This window comes from Polypterus senegalus, chromosome 7, assembly GCF_016835505.1.
Source record: "Polypterus senegalus isolate Bchr_013 chromosome 7, ASM1683550v1, whole genome shotgun sequence".
NCBI lineage: Eukaryota > Metazoa > Chordata > Cladistia > Polypteriformes > Polypteridae > Polypterus > Polypterus senegalus.
The window spans coordinates 19,214,487-19,230,743 of NC_053160.1; the positions used below are offsets into that span (position 1 = coordinate 19,214,487).

The 16,257-nt window shown below is 33.8% G+C and overlaps 1 protein-coding gene across 1 annotated transcript in view; it reads left to right on the forward strand.

The window, feature by feature from the left end:
* Nucleotides 1-16,257, forward strand: part of zcchc7 (zinc finger, CCHC domain containing 7) — a 342,249-nt gene that overhangs the window by 134,620 nt on the left and 191,372 nt on the right. Inside the window, exons 3-4 of the mRNA XM_039758295.1 lie at nt 12,217-12,260; nt 15,076-15,198. Of these exons, the coding sequence (XP_039614229.1) occupies nt 12,217-12,260; nt 15,076-15,198 (167 nt within the window). The remainder of the gene's footprint in view (nt 1-12,216; nt 12,261-15,075; nt 15,199-16,257) is intronic.

The following is a 16,257-nucleotide window of genomic DNA, read 5'->3' on the forward strand; positions in this document are numbered from 1 at the left end:
GCTATTACATTTCACAACTTTTTGTACTAAAACAGAATTTGGCAAAAATATAAATAAATCTCTAGTAGTTGGTTTTGCTTTGTTTTTTTAGCACCCCTTATTGTGACCTTTATAAGAAAATTCAATTCACATTAAATTTGAAAAATACCAATTATGAAAGTAAAATGCATAATTTATATATAAAAAATGGAACTGTCTATACAGGAAATATTAACCAAAACAGACACAATAATGTATGTTTTTATAATGCAGTAGAGTTAGATCAAAAGTATGAGAATGAAGGAAATTAATTAGAATTTTCCACAGCGTCTCTCATCAGCTCTTCTCCTTAGTCTAGCATGTAGTGACCTGAGTGGAAAGAGGGTTCATAGTTAGTCGTGCAGTCTTTGTATAGATTTGATAAGAATGAACATTATCCTAGTTATGCCTAAGTTAAACAATCAACTCTATACACCTACATCTATCAATATGTATAATTTCGTGACTTACCCATATTTATTATTTAAGATGTTGGTGAAGGGTGTGGATGTCCATAAAGAAGAGCAAATTAAACAAATAGTACTGATATCAAAGAAATACCTTATTGTACTTATGGATTATTGAAACCAGAATATTCAAGAATTATTCTTTCTCTCCTTTCATAGAACCAATTTTGTAAAACTTTTACAAAATGAGATTAGCTGAAACTAATGGTTAAATGCTAGTGAAAAAAGTCCAAAAGGCTTACCATTTTGACATTGTCAAAGTTCAGTGTGGCAATCATAGACCCAAAGAGATTGCTGCAGAATTGGCAGCTCTGTTAAAACCTAAGAGATGTATGTTTGTTTTATTTATTTATTTTGCCCATTATTTTTGAGGGGTATTGCCTTTGGTGACTGGCTGATGAGTAGGTAAGTACATGTAATTATATATATGATTCCATACTCTTTTAAACTCAGTTATGTCTTATTTAATGTATGCCCATTATTTTGAGTGGTTATTGTCTTAATTTTAATTTCCAGTTTACTTGAATGTATAAAACATGTTCAGAAAATGTGTGAATTGTGGATTATTTTGTGCCATTTTTTAAAACAGGTTTTCAGATTGGGGTTGCAGTACACCATTTATCCTAATTAAAAAAAAGAACCAAAAAAAAACTTTCTCCTATGGTAGTATATACTTCTTGCATCTATATTAAATTTATATATGAATTTTAAAAACTTAAAAAAATTATTAAAAATCTGATAGACAGTGACCAGCCTGGGAACTGAAGGCAAGTCCCTAGAGCTGCAGTATTCATTAACTAATTAATCTTGGTGTATAAACATTAAATTTTAACAAAGATGTTATTTAAAATGCTTTTTCAAATGCATCAAAAATAATAGGACAATAAAAATGGTTGTTTCTCAAAAAACAGGGTTTGATATGAGTATGAGATCTATGTAAAAATTAGACAACATTGTCTGACATCATCTATTTATGTGTAACCTATAAGCAGATGCCAGATGAATGACCAAATACTTTGATTTTTTTCAATAGTACCTTTCATTTAATTCTAAAATTGAGTTTAATAAATCTCAGTGGGAAATCAGTTCAGATTTGTTACGTGTGTGTGTGTCTGTATAAAATATAACTTAACAGTGGGAAATGCTCCTAGACTTTATAGTATGACTTTAGTATTTCAGCACACCCAGAGATCTTTGCGGTGTATTATTGTTGTGTAATCTTGTGTGAATCCAGACAGATTTTTGTCATTATATTTATATGATTTTTTATTTATTGAAAGAACCTGGAAATCTTCAGATTGCTGATGAGAAAATCCTTAACGCTTGTTTCTGCCTCTCCCCACCCCCAACAAATTATTTATTTAACCAGAAGTCAGGCTCTCTCTTTGAGGAGCAGCGAGCTGCTCAATGAACAGCTCTGTAATCGGAACTGAAGCTGCTGAATGTCTGTGGTTCATGTTTACTAGATTTTAATTAGATTGAAGACCCTTCATTGCCCAAACCAACCACCCCCCACCCCAAAAGCCAGGCTAATGTGTTTGTTCTTTGGTCCATGGTGTCACTTTGTTGGCCTGAACATCGGCCCTCTGACCCGATGCTTTGCATATTAGCTCGTTGGGATTTATCCATAGATATTCCAAAGGGGGCTCAGTAAAAACACTGCATGTGGGGGAGCGGGGATGCTTGAGTAGGAATTTGGGAAGTTCATTTGAAGATTCTTTTATTAGGCCTGTTGAGACATTGAGTTAATCAGCTGATATCACTGAGCTCAAAAAGTTATAAAGTTTGTGATTGTTAACTCTAAAAGTATACATTAACTTAAAACAATGTGCGCTCATCTAGTATGACTCTTAAAACAATCATACTTGTAAAAGCTAAAGCAAGTGCTGTAAATGGTTTGTTTGATTTATTATTATTATTATAAGCACAGAACTAAATATTCTGCTTGGTGCTCTGTACACTATCATACAGTCTTATTTGTATTGTGCTGTCTTTTCACAAATGATAAAAATGACATTTTGTAAATAATATTTATATTATTGGGTAAAGGAGTCTTGAAGTGTTTAAAGCTTGATCTCTTTAAATTCTCTAATCATGTTTCTTTTAAGGTTATTGTAATTCATTTTCTTTTCTCTTATGCATAAAATGAGTTGATGTAATTCAGTACAGTTTTGACTCTCTAGTTCATAACATCTCCAACAAATTGCTGTCACCAAATTAATATCTTTCAAAATTAGAATTAATAATATTCATAGCTCAGACTTAGAAATAACTTTTAGGCTTTATACAGAAGGTAAACCTAGCATAAATTAGCCATTATCTCACCATTCATTCATCAGTTTTCTGAATCTCTGTTATTTCTGTGAAAGAGAGCCAGAACCTACCATTAGAGTATCAGTTCAAAAGTCAGAATAAAGCCTTCAATGGAATGCCACCCCAGTGTATTGTTGGAAGATCTGCACAGTCTGTGGAATAGATACAGACCAGGCTAATGATTAATTCCATGTCCCTGGACCTCTGCCACCTTGCTACCCTTAATGAACTTTCTTAAATGTACAAGTTCTGGGGTACACTGTCTTCACATATGAGGGAGGTTTATGGTAAAAGAGCCAAACTAGATGTTACATATGACATGCTGCTAAACAATTCCTTGACCCTGAGTTTGTCAGTTGACCTTCCTGACTTCTCCCTGTTTACATATGTGACCTAACTGCACCTTGGATAGGTATCATTCTTTTATGGTTCTCTACTGTATAATATTTCATTCTTCAGGAATCTTGGACAACATTTTATATAATGCTGTGTCTTAAGCCACCTTGTACCCAGCACATAAACCTCCACCCCTCACCCTCCCCGTATACCCTCCCAGAACTTCCCTATTGTTATGTATTGCCCTGCTAATCCTTGTGTGTTTGAGCTGTATCAGACATCACCTTTCTTGGGAGCAGTTAGTCCACTCTTCCGCTTTCTTTGTGAAAAGAGCTGCCTTAATAGGAGAAGTCAACAGGGAGGACAAAAAAGGATTGAAAGTTGTATTTAATCAGGGTCAGAGGGGTGTTGTTCGGAGTGATGGGCCCACAGGCAGCCTGGCCTTTGATGCATGCCGACGCAGATGGTCCCAGAGCATGGAGCGAGCTGAAGAGAAAGCTTGCCCCCGGTGAAAGCTATTGTACTACAGCATCGTTACACTTGAAGAGGGTTGCCAGGGGTAACTGCCAAATATCACTAGTATTGTGTGATCGCTAGGCTGTGTGCCTTTTTTGGAAAGGGAACAAGGCAGACTCAGGGTTTTCTGCTTTTCTCCCTCCTCTTTGTAATGTAACATCTTTAGATTTTACACTGTATCTGTCCTCGTGTTCTTTTTACATTCTAATGTCAAGCTTAGACTTTTACATATGTCTTTTTAGTTTGTTTTTGTTTCTAAAAAAAAGAAAATTGCATTCACCATTAGTAAAATTTCTTTTCAGGCTCTGCACTAAAACCATTCTTCCACCATATTTTATCTGTACTGTAACTTCTTATACCCAATTGATCCCTTTCTTCTCCCCATTGACTGATTCTTCCATCAGCCAGAAGATTTAAAAAGGAAGTTACAAAGGAAAAAACTGCTTTATAAGGCATATAAGACTAATAACTCCAAAGTGAATTGTAGGGTGTATGAGAATATGAGGGCAACCATTAAGAAGGATATCAGGGAGGCTAAAAGACAGTTGGAGAGGAATATAGCAGATAAGGTGAAAAAAGATCCTAAGAGATTCTTTCAGTATTTTAGTAGTAAAAGAACAGCCAGGGAGGAGGTCAAGTGCATCAGGAATAGTAAAGGGGAATTAAAAGATACAGACAGTGAAATAGCGGATGCCCTAAACTTACATTTTTCTGAGGTGTTTACAAGTGAACAAGTGGATAACCTCCCAGAGGTAAACGCGACTGCTAAGGAGGTACTGAGGGATTTGGAATTGTAGAGGGAGAAGTACTGTTCAGATTAAATAAGCTGAAATCAAACAAATCACCAGGACCAGATAATATTAATCCTTGTGTTCTTAAGGAGGCTAGTGAGTACATATATAAACCCTTGACACATATTTTTAGGAAGTCACTGCGCACTGCAGAGATTCCGAAGGACTGGAAAATGGCAAATATCATCCCATTATATAAAAAGGTAACAGGGCAGATTCAAGCAACTTTAGGCCAGTAAGCTTAACATGCATCACAAGAAAATTAATGGAAGAAATTATTAAGGATAAGATTAAGCAATACCTGGCAAGGACAGGAATTATTCTGCACAGTCAGTGTGGGTTCAAAACAGGGAGGTCGTGTTTTACTAACATGCTGGAATTCTATGAGGAGGCAACAAAAGGATACGATCAAAGTGGAGCAGATGATATTATTTATCTGGGCTTTCAGAAAGCATTTGATAAGGTGCCACATGAGGGGTTGGGCATCAAATTAAAAGAAGTGGGAGTTCAGGTTGATGTTTTTAGATGGGTGCAGAATTGGCTCAGACACAGGAAGCAGATGGAGGGTGATGGTGTGAGGAACCTCATCAGAACTCGCTGATGTTAAGAGTGGTGTTCCACAGGGGTCAATGCTAGGGCCACTGCTATTTTTTATATTTGTAAATGATTTACATAGGAATATAAGTAACAAGCTGGTTAAGTTTGCAGATGATACCAAGATAGGTGGATTAGCAGATAATTTGGAATCCGTTATATCATTACAGAAGGACTTGGATAGCATACAGAATTGGGCAGATTTGTGGTAGATGAAATGTAATGTCAGTACATGTAAAGGATTACACATAGGAAGTAAAAACAGGTTTACTTTAAGCTAAAAAGTGAGTTATGTGATGTTTTTATATATTGAATAGTTCTTTTTTTATTTCATTTTTTTTTTTAGCTGCTCAAATTACAGGGACAGCTGCTTTAGTAGAATTGATTTCACACACTGCTAACACCATGGATAGCATGTAAAAGTTCAGAAGAGAATAAGACAAATACCAAAATGGCAGCTTTATGGTTTACATTCCAGTGATGTAGCCTTTAGGGGTCCACACTGCTTAGAAATGACAAATATCAATGTTCTTTAATGATAGGTAGATAAATATATATGTAATAAATAGCAATTTAGGAATAACCTACTATAATCCTGGTGCTTTTCTTCTTGTGTGACTTATAAGTATCTGAATTCTTATGCTTATGAAATGTTTTTTGAATTGGTTAAGTATATCACATAAATTTGTATTTCTAAAATTTCAGCTTACTTTTAATGTCCATAACAACTGGTGGCTCGAAATTGGCCCAGAATAACTGACCATGGTGTCGGGCTGAGTAAGCATTGCAGTTTACTGGTTCCTCAGTCAGGGCTGGCTTCTGTCTTGCTTTAGACTTTCCTGACATTGCCTTCATTCCTCTTTGACCTTTAATAGGATAGAACAGTTCAGAAACTGAATGGATGGAAATGTGTTAATTCAGAGTACTTTATTCAAGAGTATAAGTGACATTATGTAGATTCCAAGGAGAAGAAAGGGAAAACAAAAAGGGTCTTACCCCAAAGGATTCCCATACCTTGGAGAGTAAAAGAAAAGATTTGGGGGGCAATGGGCTAATCTAGGTAGATATGGAAAATGGCTGTTAAACCACTGATAATGGTGATGGTATATAACATCCAAGAGGAACATCAATTTTGAACCCATCTGTGCCCTGGACAGAGACCGATCCTGGAGAGGGCAACAGTCTGCCACAGGGTAGACTCACCCACACACTGGAACTTATTTATACTGGGTCACTTTTGACTCTGCTCTCCAATCACTCTAGCCTACACCCCTTTGGAATGTGAAAGAAAAGTGGAAAACCTGAAAAATGTGCTTGTATTATTTGCTGCTAAACATATATGGTGTACGTATTTTGTTTATATTTGTGAGTATTTACAATAGGTAACGTCATAGCATCAATGTAGTGATATATTCTTACAAGCAAACATTTTTCCTCACAATTAAAAAGAGCCTGATTGTTATCTATGTACAGTATATATATTTATATTGCTATTCTTCAAGAATTCTGTTTATATTTCTTAAAATCTTTTTATTTTTAATGCTCTGAAAACATTTTTTCTAATATAATTAACTATGTTTTGATGACTTACAGTTTTACGTACATGAAATTTGCATGTTTTCAATTGATCAGTAGTTATATTTCCAGTTAGTTGTTTGATTTCAAAGTAAAAAGAGTAGTGTGAGAAATGTGTTAGCTTTTGTGTCATTTTTAAATTGCTAACTGCAGAGCTTTTATTTAACTGTGTGTAGCTGTTTGTTATTTATCCTGTCATGCAATAGAAACATTAGTATGTAGGAAATTCATTTTCAGATAACTGCTAATATATTGAAGAATATGGTATTTTTTCATTTTAAACATTACAGTAATATATATGCATTCACTTACAATTAATTTAAAATGCAGGCAGCATTTTGTTTTTGTGGATGACTATCTGTCTGAATTTGGGATGTGTGGCAGCTGAATCATGCTGGTTCCTGGTCGACCTCGGCTCATGGCTCTGGAGACTGCAGTCGGGGAGAGAAGAAGACATTCCTGGCACTCAGAGCCTCGTGTCTCTCTGTCTTTCTCTTTTCCCTTCCTGTCTCCCCTTGAGATTTTCAGTTCATGGTTAATTAGCCGCATATACATAGACATTCTGTTTCTTTTGGTACAAGGGACACCAGCCTTTCCGAAACCATGTTTTTTCAAGCTCTAGCTATTAGTCAGTTGGAATTCATTAGTCGATCCCTTCTTGCGATTGACAAATTGGCATCAGAGAGTTTTACAACTCTCTCGTTCATTAATTAGCGTACCTATGAGACGTACAGGTAACATCTGTTGTCGAGTCTTCCTGTCTCTGATATGGTATTCATTCACTACGATGGATTTGGCAAGTCTCTTCTTGCTATCTCAGGCTTGAAAATAACTAGAGAAAAAACTTCAGGTGATGAATGAAAAGGATGAGAGCAGAGAAGGACAGGAACGATTTCTGAATTTTTATTTTAATAATTCTGTCAGTAGTTGAGTGTTTCTTCTCTTTAATGATTCCTATGTAGGGTCAATATTCTGCTTTGGGCTTGAACAAAAATAAGAGAAAGAACAACAAATATTTGAATAGAGTTTAAATAAAATTGTCAGCTTGAAATTTTGAGTTATAAATTCTTTGGAAAAGTGGAGAGCTATATTTATACAAAAGGTTTACCTGTGCAACAGATATATTGTAATATACTTTGACATTTTGGTGAGGTCTGTCACAGGATTAATGAGACTGATGATAAAGAGAATTTTATTGTAAAAATTATTGCATGTTATTATATATAATTCCTTTCATGTCTAGAAACATTCTTGGAAATCTTCATCTAAAAGGCATGTCAGAACATCAATTATAACTTTTTGAATGTTTTCTGTCAGTCTCATTGATTTTATGACAGTTGTTATATGTGTAATATAGACAGTATCACACCATCCAAATCTAAATAATTATTCTGCTTCATAAATATGTAGCATAAGTGTGGACTTCACTTAATCGTTTGCCCTTGGATGTATCCTTGTAATGAATTCATTCAAAATTAGATAATCTGTAAAATGTCAGTTAAGGAAGAAAGTAGCTGCAATTTTGGTAAATATATAGGAAAATGCCATATTTTTAGGTTCAAAATCTTATTTTGTAGTTCAGAGACACACATTTTGGTAATCAAGATTAGCTTCAGCCAAAGACTCCTTTTTCTGTTATTAAGGAACATAGTAATACAGATTATGGTGGTTACTTATTTTATGGTTATGGGAAACGGCAGAGTGTCTCTATAAACAACGAAAGCTATTAGAAACAATATATATTCAGTAAATGAGGGGGTTGGTTTGGTTGGCTAACTGCTCAAGGGATTAGTTGCTGTATGGCCTGTGAAGAAAAACAATGTTCCTAGGATTTTTTATTTTTTTATTTTTATTCAGTGCCATGCAGTTAGTTTTTTTACCTGAAAATTCATAATGACGCCTTGTAAGAACATGGATCTTTAGTGTAGATGGGGTTGTTTATAGCACATTTTGAGCTGCTGCCCCAGGGCTGTTAGAGAAAAGGGTAAAATCCCATTCTGGTCACTGTCTTTAAGTTTGCAGGTAAACTAATCAGTAACTCTAAATTAGCCAGATTTGAGTGAGGGTGGAGAGTGTTCAGCCATAAACTACCTTGAACCCTCTGGCTCCTCGTAAGCTCAAGTGTGAATTAAGTAAACTTAGGCAATGGATGGATGGGTATTTTTTATACATTTAGGATAATTTTTGGTGTTTATTAATTGTAGAAAATGCCTTTGGAAGTTTATCTCGTACAGATTTTTAATTTTTAAATATGCAATACAATACTAGACTGTTGGGTGTAGAATAATTTTCATATATTGGAGGATGTTTAGTTGTTTTTCTTTAGAATGTATTTCAAAAGTTAAATTTCATGTTTTTGGGTAAATATGACCAATTTACAACCTTCAACAAGATGATCAAATCAATTTATCAAATGTTTTACCATTAAGTCTGGTATTTTTTATGGGGAGATGAAAATCAAGAATAAATTTAGGGATGTACCAGTAATTGTTGACATGGATTTTTGTGCAGTACTGATTCAGTTTTAGACCGCATCTGATTTGCTTTTGGTAGACATTAAAGTGTGGTACAATTTAAAATTTTGGGTAATCTTTTGATTGAGAGTTGCAGGTCACATTCCTGAGTTTATTTCCAGTTGCAGACCATATTGTTCAAACCAACAGAAGATGCGGTGTTGTCTGCAGTGATGTAGTGGATTAGGGAGGAAAGACTCATGATGTGCATGATTGACCTCAATGGAAGTGGTGCCCAGCAACACTCAAGTCTTGTCTTCTACATTGACTTTAAGCACATCAAGTTTAGTACATTGAAAAAGAAATCTATAATTGCTCACAATTTCTGTCTTTTTCCACTAACTAATGGATACTGTATTTTGGATTAAGTTCAGCTTTAATTAAAAGTTTTTTTATTTTTAAGGTATGTTTCGAGTATTTGTAAGTGATCACATTGTTTAGATAATTCCATTATAAGTAAAGCAAAACTCTTCTCATTTACTTAATTTAGATGAAAGAATTATCTTGAGTTAAAATTATTTAGAAGCTACATTTTTAATAATTAATATTAGTAAGTGGTAAATAAACATTACCTCTTAAGATAAACAAAACTATAGACACATTGCTTCAAAAAAATGTATGTAGGTCCATTTTTTCCATCATATTTGGTAAGGTTGGGCCAGTGAATATCATTTAAATTCATTTTTGATTGTTTATAAAGCAGAGTTGTACCTGTGAATGTATTTTTCTCCTGCTTTCAGCAATATTAGCAAATCTCCTTTTAAGTACTCAAGTGAAGCTTAATATATCCAAAAATTTAATTTTTTATTTTTTTCCGTGTACAGTTTTAAGTTTAAAGCTCTCCTTTTTAAGTATGTGCTGAAGAATACTATACATTTTTATTTGTTCTGATGAACCTCTGAAAACAGGGGCTATTACCATCAAATGAGACTAGCTACAAACAACAATAGTTTATGATGTTCAAGCCATTTTAAACATGAAGATTATGTCAGTGTTCTGTACTTGTTAGTATGGTCTCTTCAGATATTGTACCGGAAGAAATAAATTGCATGTTTACATATTCTCAAGTTATAGGCTATGTTTGGGCGAATTAGAAAACATGTAAATGATAGTATTTTTTACTATAAATAGTCTACCTTTGGTGAAGGTAATATATTGAAGATGTTGTTTTTGGAAATTGTAATAAATAGTACTTAACGATTTACTTACATTATCATTACTAAGGAAGTTTTAAAAATCTAACTATATGTCATCAAAAACCATCACCCACAGATAAAGTACACATGAATAGTGTTTTTGTGTTTTACTGCATTGTGTTCACTGTTTTTATTTTACAGAGATTTAGCTGTATTCTAGAAAATGGATACAGTGCTGTAAGCTTGTCAGTGGAAAGTATTCTCAGCAAGAATAAGCTAAATTGATTTTTGATGGTATACTTAAAAAGCAGAATTAAGGTTCTACATAAAACAAATTACATTTGTGTTGTCAGGATACTTCTTTAGCTGTCGTGGAACCAGATGAGCTCCCAAGAAATTTGACTCACAGAACTAAGGTTTATGCTGCATGGAAAATTGGGACACTGGACAAGTTCTGGTGAAGTGCTATGTGTCTAAACCCCCCGAACAACCCACTAGTGCATTCCCTTTTTATGTGCTCCTTTACCATCGGGTGTTGCCACGGTGGCACTGTTTTACCAAAGTTCATTATAGTCTTCAAGAATCTGCTGAATTTCCATTTCTCTTATTTACTTGTCTGTAAAATGCTTTATCAATACCATCCCAAAGGTCGGTGCTTTTCCAGAATGAGCAAATAAGCACAATTTATAATGGATTAACAGTACTGATTTATACTAAAATTAAGGCTAATGCTTCAGTACTTCAACACTGCCCTGGTGTCTGATGATATATATACTGTATACATTATGTATGTGTGTATATCTTTGTGAATAAACACATAAAACAAGTAATTCTTCCATCTCTTTTACCATGGGTGTTGTTGGAAAGCATTTTAAATTTAATTTAACTCATTCTTAAGTCATCAACATGCTTTAAAGTAATTACAAATATTGTATGGCTAAAAAACAAGGAATACAAAAACACAACATAATGTTGAAATATAAACAGTGAAACATCGTACAGTATAAGCATATAATAATGCATACTGTATATATAGGGTGTTTGCAGAGGCAGATATATATTCTAGGTCATATTTGTGCATATATTCTAGGACATCTGTGAAACTATTTGTGGGTAGGCTGCTAGTAGTTTCAAATGCCTTTTACTTATTCTTAATTAGATCAACATTATTGACTGGTAGGTGGTTGCCTGGCTAGAAATAAGAAGCTTTTGGATTAGAGAGCCACATGAGCATAAAGGCACCAGACATTTACATTAATGAAAAATATGTAATTATATTTGGAAATGAACATAATCTGCTAAACTGGTAGAATTAATTTACCTTTTTGTACTTAAGATTGGCTTCTACTAGTTTCAGAATTTTGTTCTACAGTAACTACAGTAATGTAATACTAGCAAGCTATAAGAGGAATTTTTGGGAACATTTGGCAGTTTTGGTATTGTAAGAGGTCCAGTCATCAGCCAAGACTATAATATGTGTAATGCTTCTACAATATACATTTTAACAGTAAAACTTAACATATAACTTGAATAAGTACTACCTATAGTGCATCTGTTAGTCACTTACTGGTTCATAAGAAGACGTTAACTAAAATTGGTCTTAATAAGACTAACTAAGGCACAGTAGGAGGTATTCATAATGCATGTCATGTCATTTTATTACTTTTATTGTTCATTTATAATGTATTGTTGTAACACTGTATAACCGCTATGTTTTTAAAAACAAAAAGTTTAATTTTTTTTTTGACAAAGTTGCAGTAGCAGGTTAACACCAGTCTGTTTATATGAGGCAATGAGCTATTATTGTACAACAAAGGGTGTTGTTAAGGAACAAATTTCAGTTTAAGACTGATTGTTTCTTTTTTATATTTAAAGAAGTTGTGAATTTTACAATTTAGTGTTTTTTTTATTATTATGCCAAATATAATATTAATTTTATTTGATCTTATATTTGTAGAAAATGATGAAAATGAGTGGACGATCTGTATGAAGGATCACGAGGTATGTAGTTTTTTGGCTAGTTTTGTGCAGTAAGGTTTTTCCCCTTCTGTGTTATGGTTAGTAGATGTTTTATACAGCTTCTATGAAAATGTCAATATTGTCACATCTAAATCCCTTTGAGATTAAAACTTTAGCTCAGATATATACTATTAATATGTATTGATTAACCTTTATAACAGCTTCATTGGTTTTTTTTTTCAAAATGTTGTTTCAGGTTGTCAGTTGGTTATATGCCAACAAAGAAATCTAAGTATATCTCTCCACATTATCAACCAATTTAACTTATTTACATATATGACCCCAGAACTTTTTTTAAGAAAGAAAATAATATTTGTAACATTTCTTAGGCTTGCTTAGTTGTTTTTTTGTGTGTGGGAGAGCCTTTCTTAACAGCACTGGGTGCAATTCAAGAAACAGTCCTGGACAGGACACCACTCCATTGCAGGGCCCACCTATTCACATACCCAGCACAGCACCTACACTTTTAAAGAGGAGCTAAGTTGGAATTTTCAGTTACTTGCGCATCTTTGGCGATGTGGGAGGAATAGTGGAGAACCCAATAGTAAAACAAAGTCAGTGTGTGAATGTTTAAATTTTGAACCTAGGGCACTGGATCAGTGAAGCAGTAGCACAATCTGATGTGCTTCAATGTCACCCAAAAATCATATTCATGTTTTTAAACAAAACGTTAGTAGTGATTTCACAGAGGTACAATCATCTGTGAAGCATAAGACATATTGTGTCATTTCATTTTGTAAGCTAAGATTCACATCACAATACAGGTCAAAGGTGGCTAGTATAGGTCCTAATTGATGAACCAGTATGGGTCCATTAAGTAAGGTTCACGTTAGTGTATGTTGGTATATATATTCATCCACTCATTTTTATAAGTTTGTTGTAGCAATGTAAAGAACTGAAGTCTCGACAGCATTGAAGAAGAAACCAGTTCTAACTGAGATGGTAATAAATTACAGGATACACTCATTGTTTTATTGAAAACTCACATTTAAAACAACCAAGGCTGACCAAATTGCTGAACATCAATATAACTCAGGTAAATAGAACTATATTCTAAGATTGGATAAAGTTAAGAAAGACATAAAACACAATAAAAATTAAAGTAACCAATTGTAATTAAAAGCTAAAGAAAGAAGAGATGCATTTTCAGCCTGGATTATAAATTGCCACAGTTGTTGCAGACCTGAAGTGAAAACAGGTAGATTGCTCCAAAGCTTATGAGCAGCTTTTGCAAAAGCACACTCACTTTTAAACTTTAGTTGAGCTCTTGGCATTCCTAAGAGTATCTGATCAGAAGACCTAAGTTGGTGAGATGGAATTTAAACATGTAAAAGGTTGGAAAGACAGGAAGGTGATAATCCATTTATGCACCTTAAAATCAACCCAGTAATGGAACAAAAGCCACTGAAAGGAGGCTAATATAGGAGAAATATGGTCACAGTTACTTTTGCTCATCATCGTCTAGCAGCCTACATTCTGGACCAATTGTAAAAGAGAAAGGGATTGCTGAATAACTCTATTGTGTAATGAGTTACAGTAGTCCAACTGCAAAGAAATAAAGGCACGAGTCACTTTTTCAAGATCATCATCAGACAAAAACAGTTTAGAGATATCTGTTAATGTAGCATGCATATATTTAAGATTGTGTGTGCAAAAACAGACATTAAAAGGGAGAAGAAGGGCAAATTACACATTATTTGACAGTGGCATAAATCAATCCCTGGTACATAGATCTATAAGGTAGCACTGCTAACCACTGCACCACCCAGTAGCAGATATAGTATTTATTTACACAAGTTAAAAAAAATCTGTTCCATATCATATTTCATAGTACACTAAAATTGAATTTAACGTATTTGTTTACCCAAGTTATGTTCTTTGGCAGCAGTGTAAAGGTGTTAATATTTATGATTTACAACTGATTCATATTAAAAAAATAAGATGGCAGCACAGCTTACAGACTTCACAATCTTCATATCTCATGAAATTATTTCATGGCTCATTATGATGTGTGTTTCAGTAATGACTGAACAGTTTTTGACTAAAGTACTCCAATGCAAATGACCCAAAAGGGTGAATTATTACATTTTGGATGGAATGTCTTCAAACTTATATGAACATTGATTGCAACATATCTTGTGTAATGTGTCAATAGCTGGAAATAATTCAACAGCTCTATACCCACTTACATTTTTTATTACTGTATTTATTTTGACTGATATGCAATATATAAGGTTAATTTCTGGTTATATTTTCTTTGCAGATCACAGAAGCATTTTTCTGTACTTTATGTTATGTAATTTTACAGTCTGTACATTACTACTTTTAGATTTGATATTTTGCCAAATTAATACACTCCGTCTATAAATCTAAAAATGCTAATGATTTTTTTATAATAATATTGGCTGGAAAAGCATGGGAGCAGTAAACATAATTTACTACCTTCTGTAGAGTGCAGTATGAGAATATTGAATAACCTAATGTATCAGTGACATCTCTGCAAAATATTACTGTAAAGAAAACATATTTGTCTTTCTCTAAATCCTTAATATTAACAAAAGAACAACTAACAAGTTTTAAAACATCCTTTTGCTTTAAATGTTATTTCCTTTAACAGGCAACTCAAGCTCTTTCAGTGCAAGAAAAATAATTAGAATGCAGTTCATAAATATAAGACAATTTTGAATTACAAATATTTCCCATATGTAACAACTTCAAATCATATGTGTTGGAGAAAAATCACAGGCCTAAGTTGTTATTCCAATTGTAATTGATGAAATACATTTTTGTCATTTAGGCGGAGATTGAAAATCACAGATGGAGAAACAGCTTTAATCGATATTATACACCTGATAAGAAGGTTGTTTGTCAAAACTGTAATAAAAATGGACATCTTTCAAAAAACTGCCCATCTAGTAAGGTATGTGTTGTTATAATGCATGTTTGCACCTCTTGTACAAATAACACATGGTCTTTCTGTTAAATATTAGGTAACCTCTTGGTATGGGTCATAACAAAATCTTTTCCAGAATAATTACAAATAAATAAAGGCTTTGCTCTAAATTTTAGTCAACTCTTTGACTTAATTTAATAGAAGAGGATTTGAATTCGAACTGAAACAGAGGACTGCATTGTGCCTTATGTTTATTTTGCTTTGACTTTTTGACTTTATTTTTTTTTTATATTTATTCATTAATTTTTGAAACTTAATTTTCCAATTCAAGGTCACTTTTGACAAAGCCAGCTCTTATAGCATTGAAGACAAGACATCATTTACCATTTGCTATTAATGTACTTTTAATTATTGGTGTGTGATATCCCATTATATGTAACTTAATACACCAGTCCTCCCCTTAATGTTAAAATATTGCATTAAAATTGTTTTGTGTTTATTTAGCTCCTAAAAGATGGACCTAAACCTATTATATATGACCATGAACACTTAACTTAACCTGCCTGTGCTCCAATTGGAATCATAAAAGAAATGTAACCAATTGTGTATCAAATGTTGTAAGTCACTTTAGATACTTACATCAGCCAAATAAGTAATAATGATATGTTAGGTCACTGCAGCTAATTATTCTTGAACATGCTATATACAGTTACACGTGAGTAAAACATTCCTGCATTAGTTCAATTCCTTCTTTTCCTCTTGCAACTTTTGAATTGAAATAGGTAATCAGTGGGACCAATATGAAATCAGAGTGTATATATAGTGTGACGTGTGAGTCCCTGTCTTGCACCCCAAAACACAAGGCTGAGTCTCAGTACTTTAGCAAAAGGGGTGGAGTGGTGGCTCTGAGGCTGAGGATCTATGCTGGTATCCCGAAGTTTGCCAGTTCGAATCCCTGTCACTGCCAAAAGAGATCCTACTCTGCTGGGCCCCTCAGCAAGGCCCTTAACCTTCAATTGCTCCAGGGGCGCTGTACAATAGCTGACCCTGCATTCTGACCCCAAGGGGTATGTGAAAACTAACAAA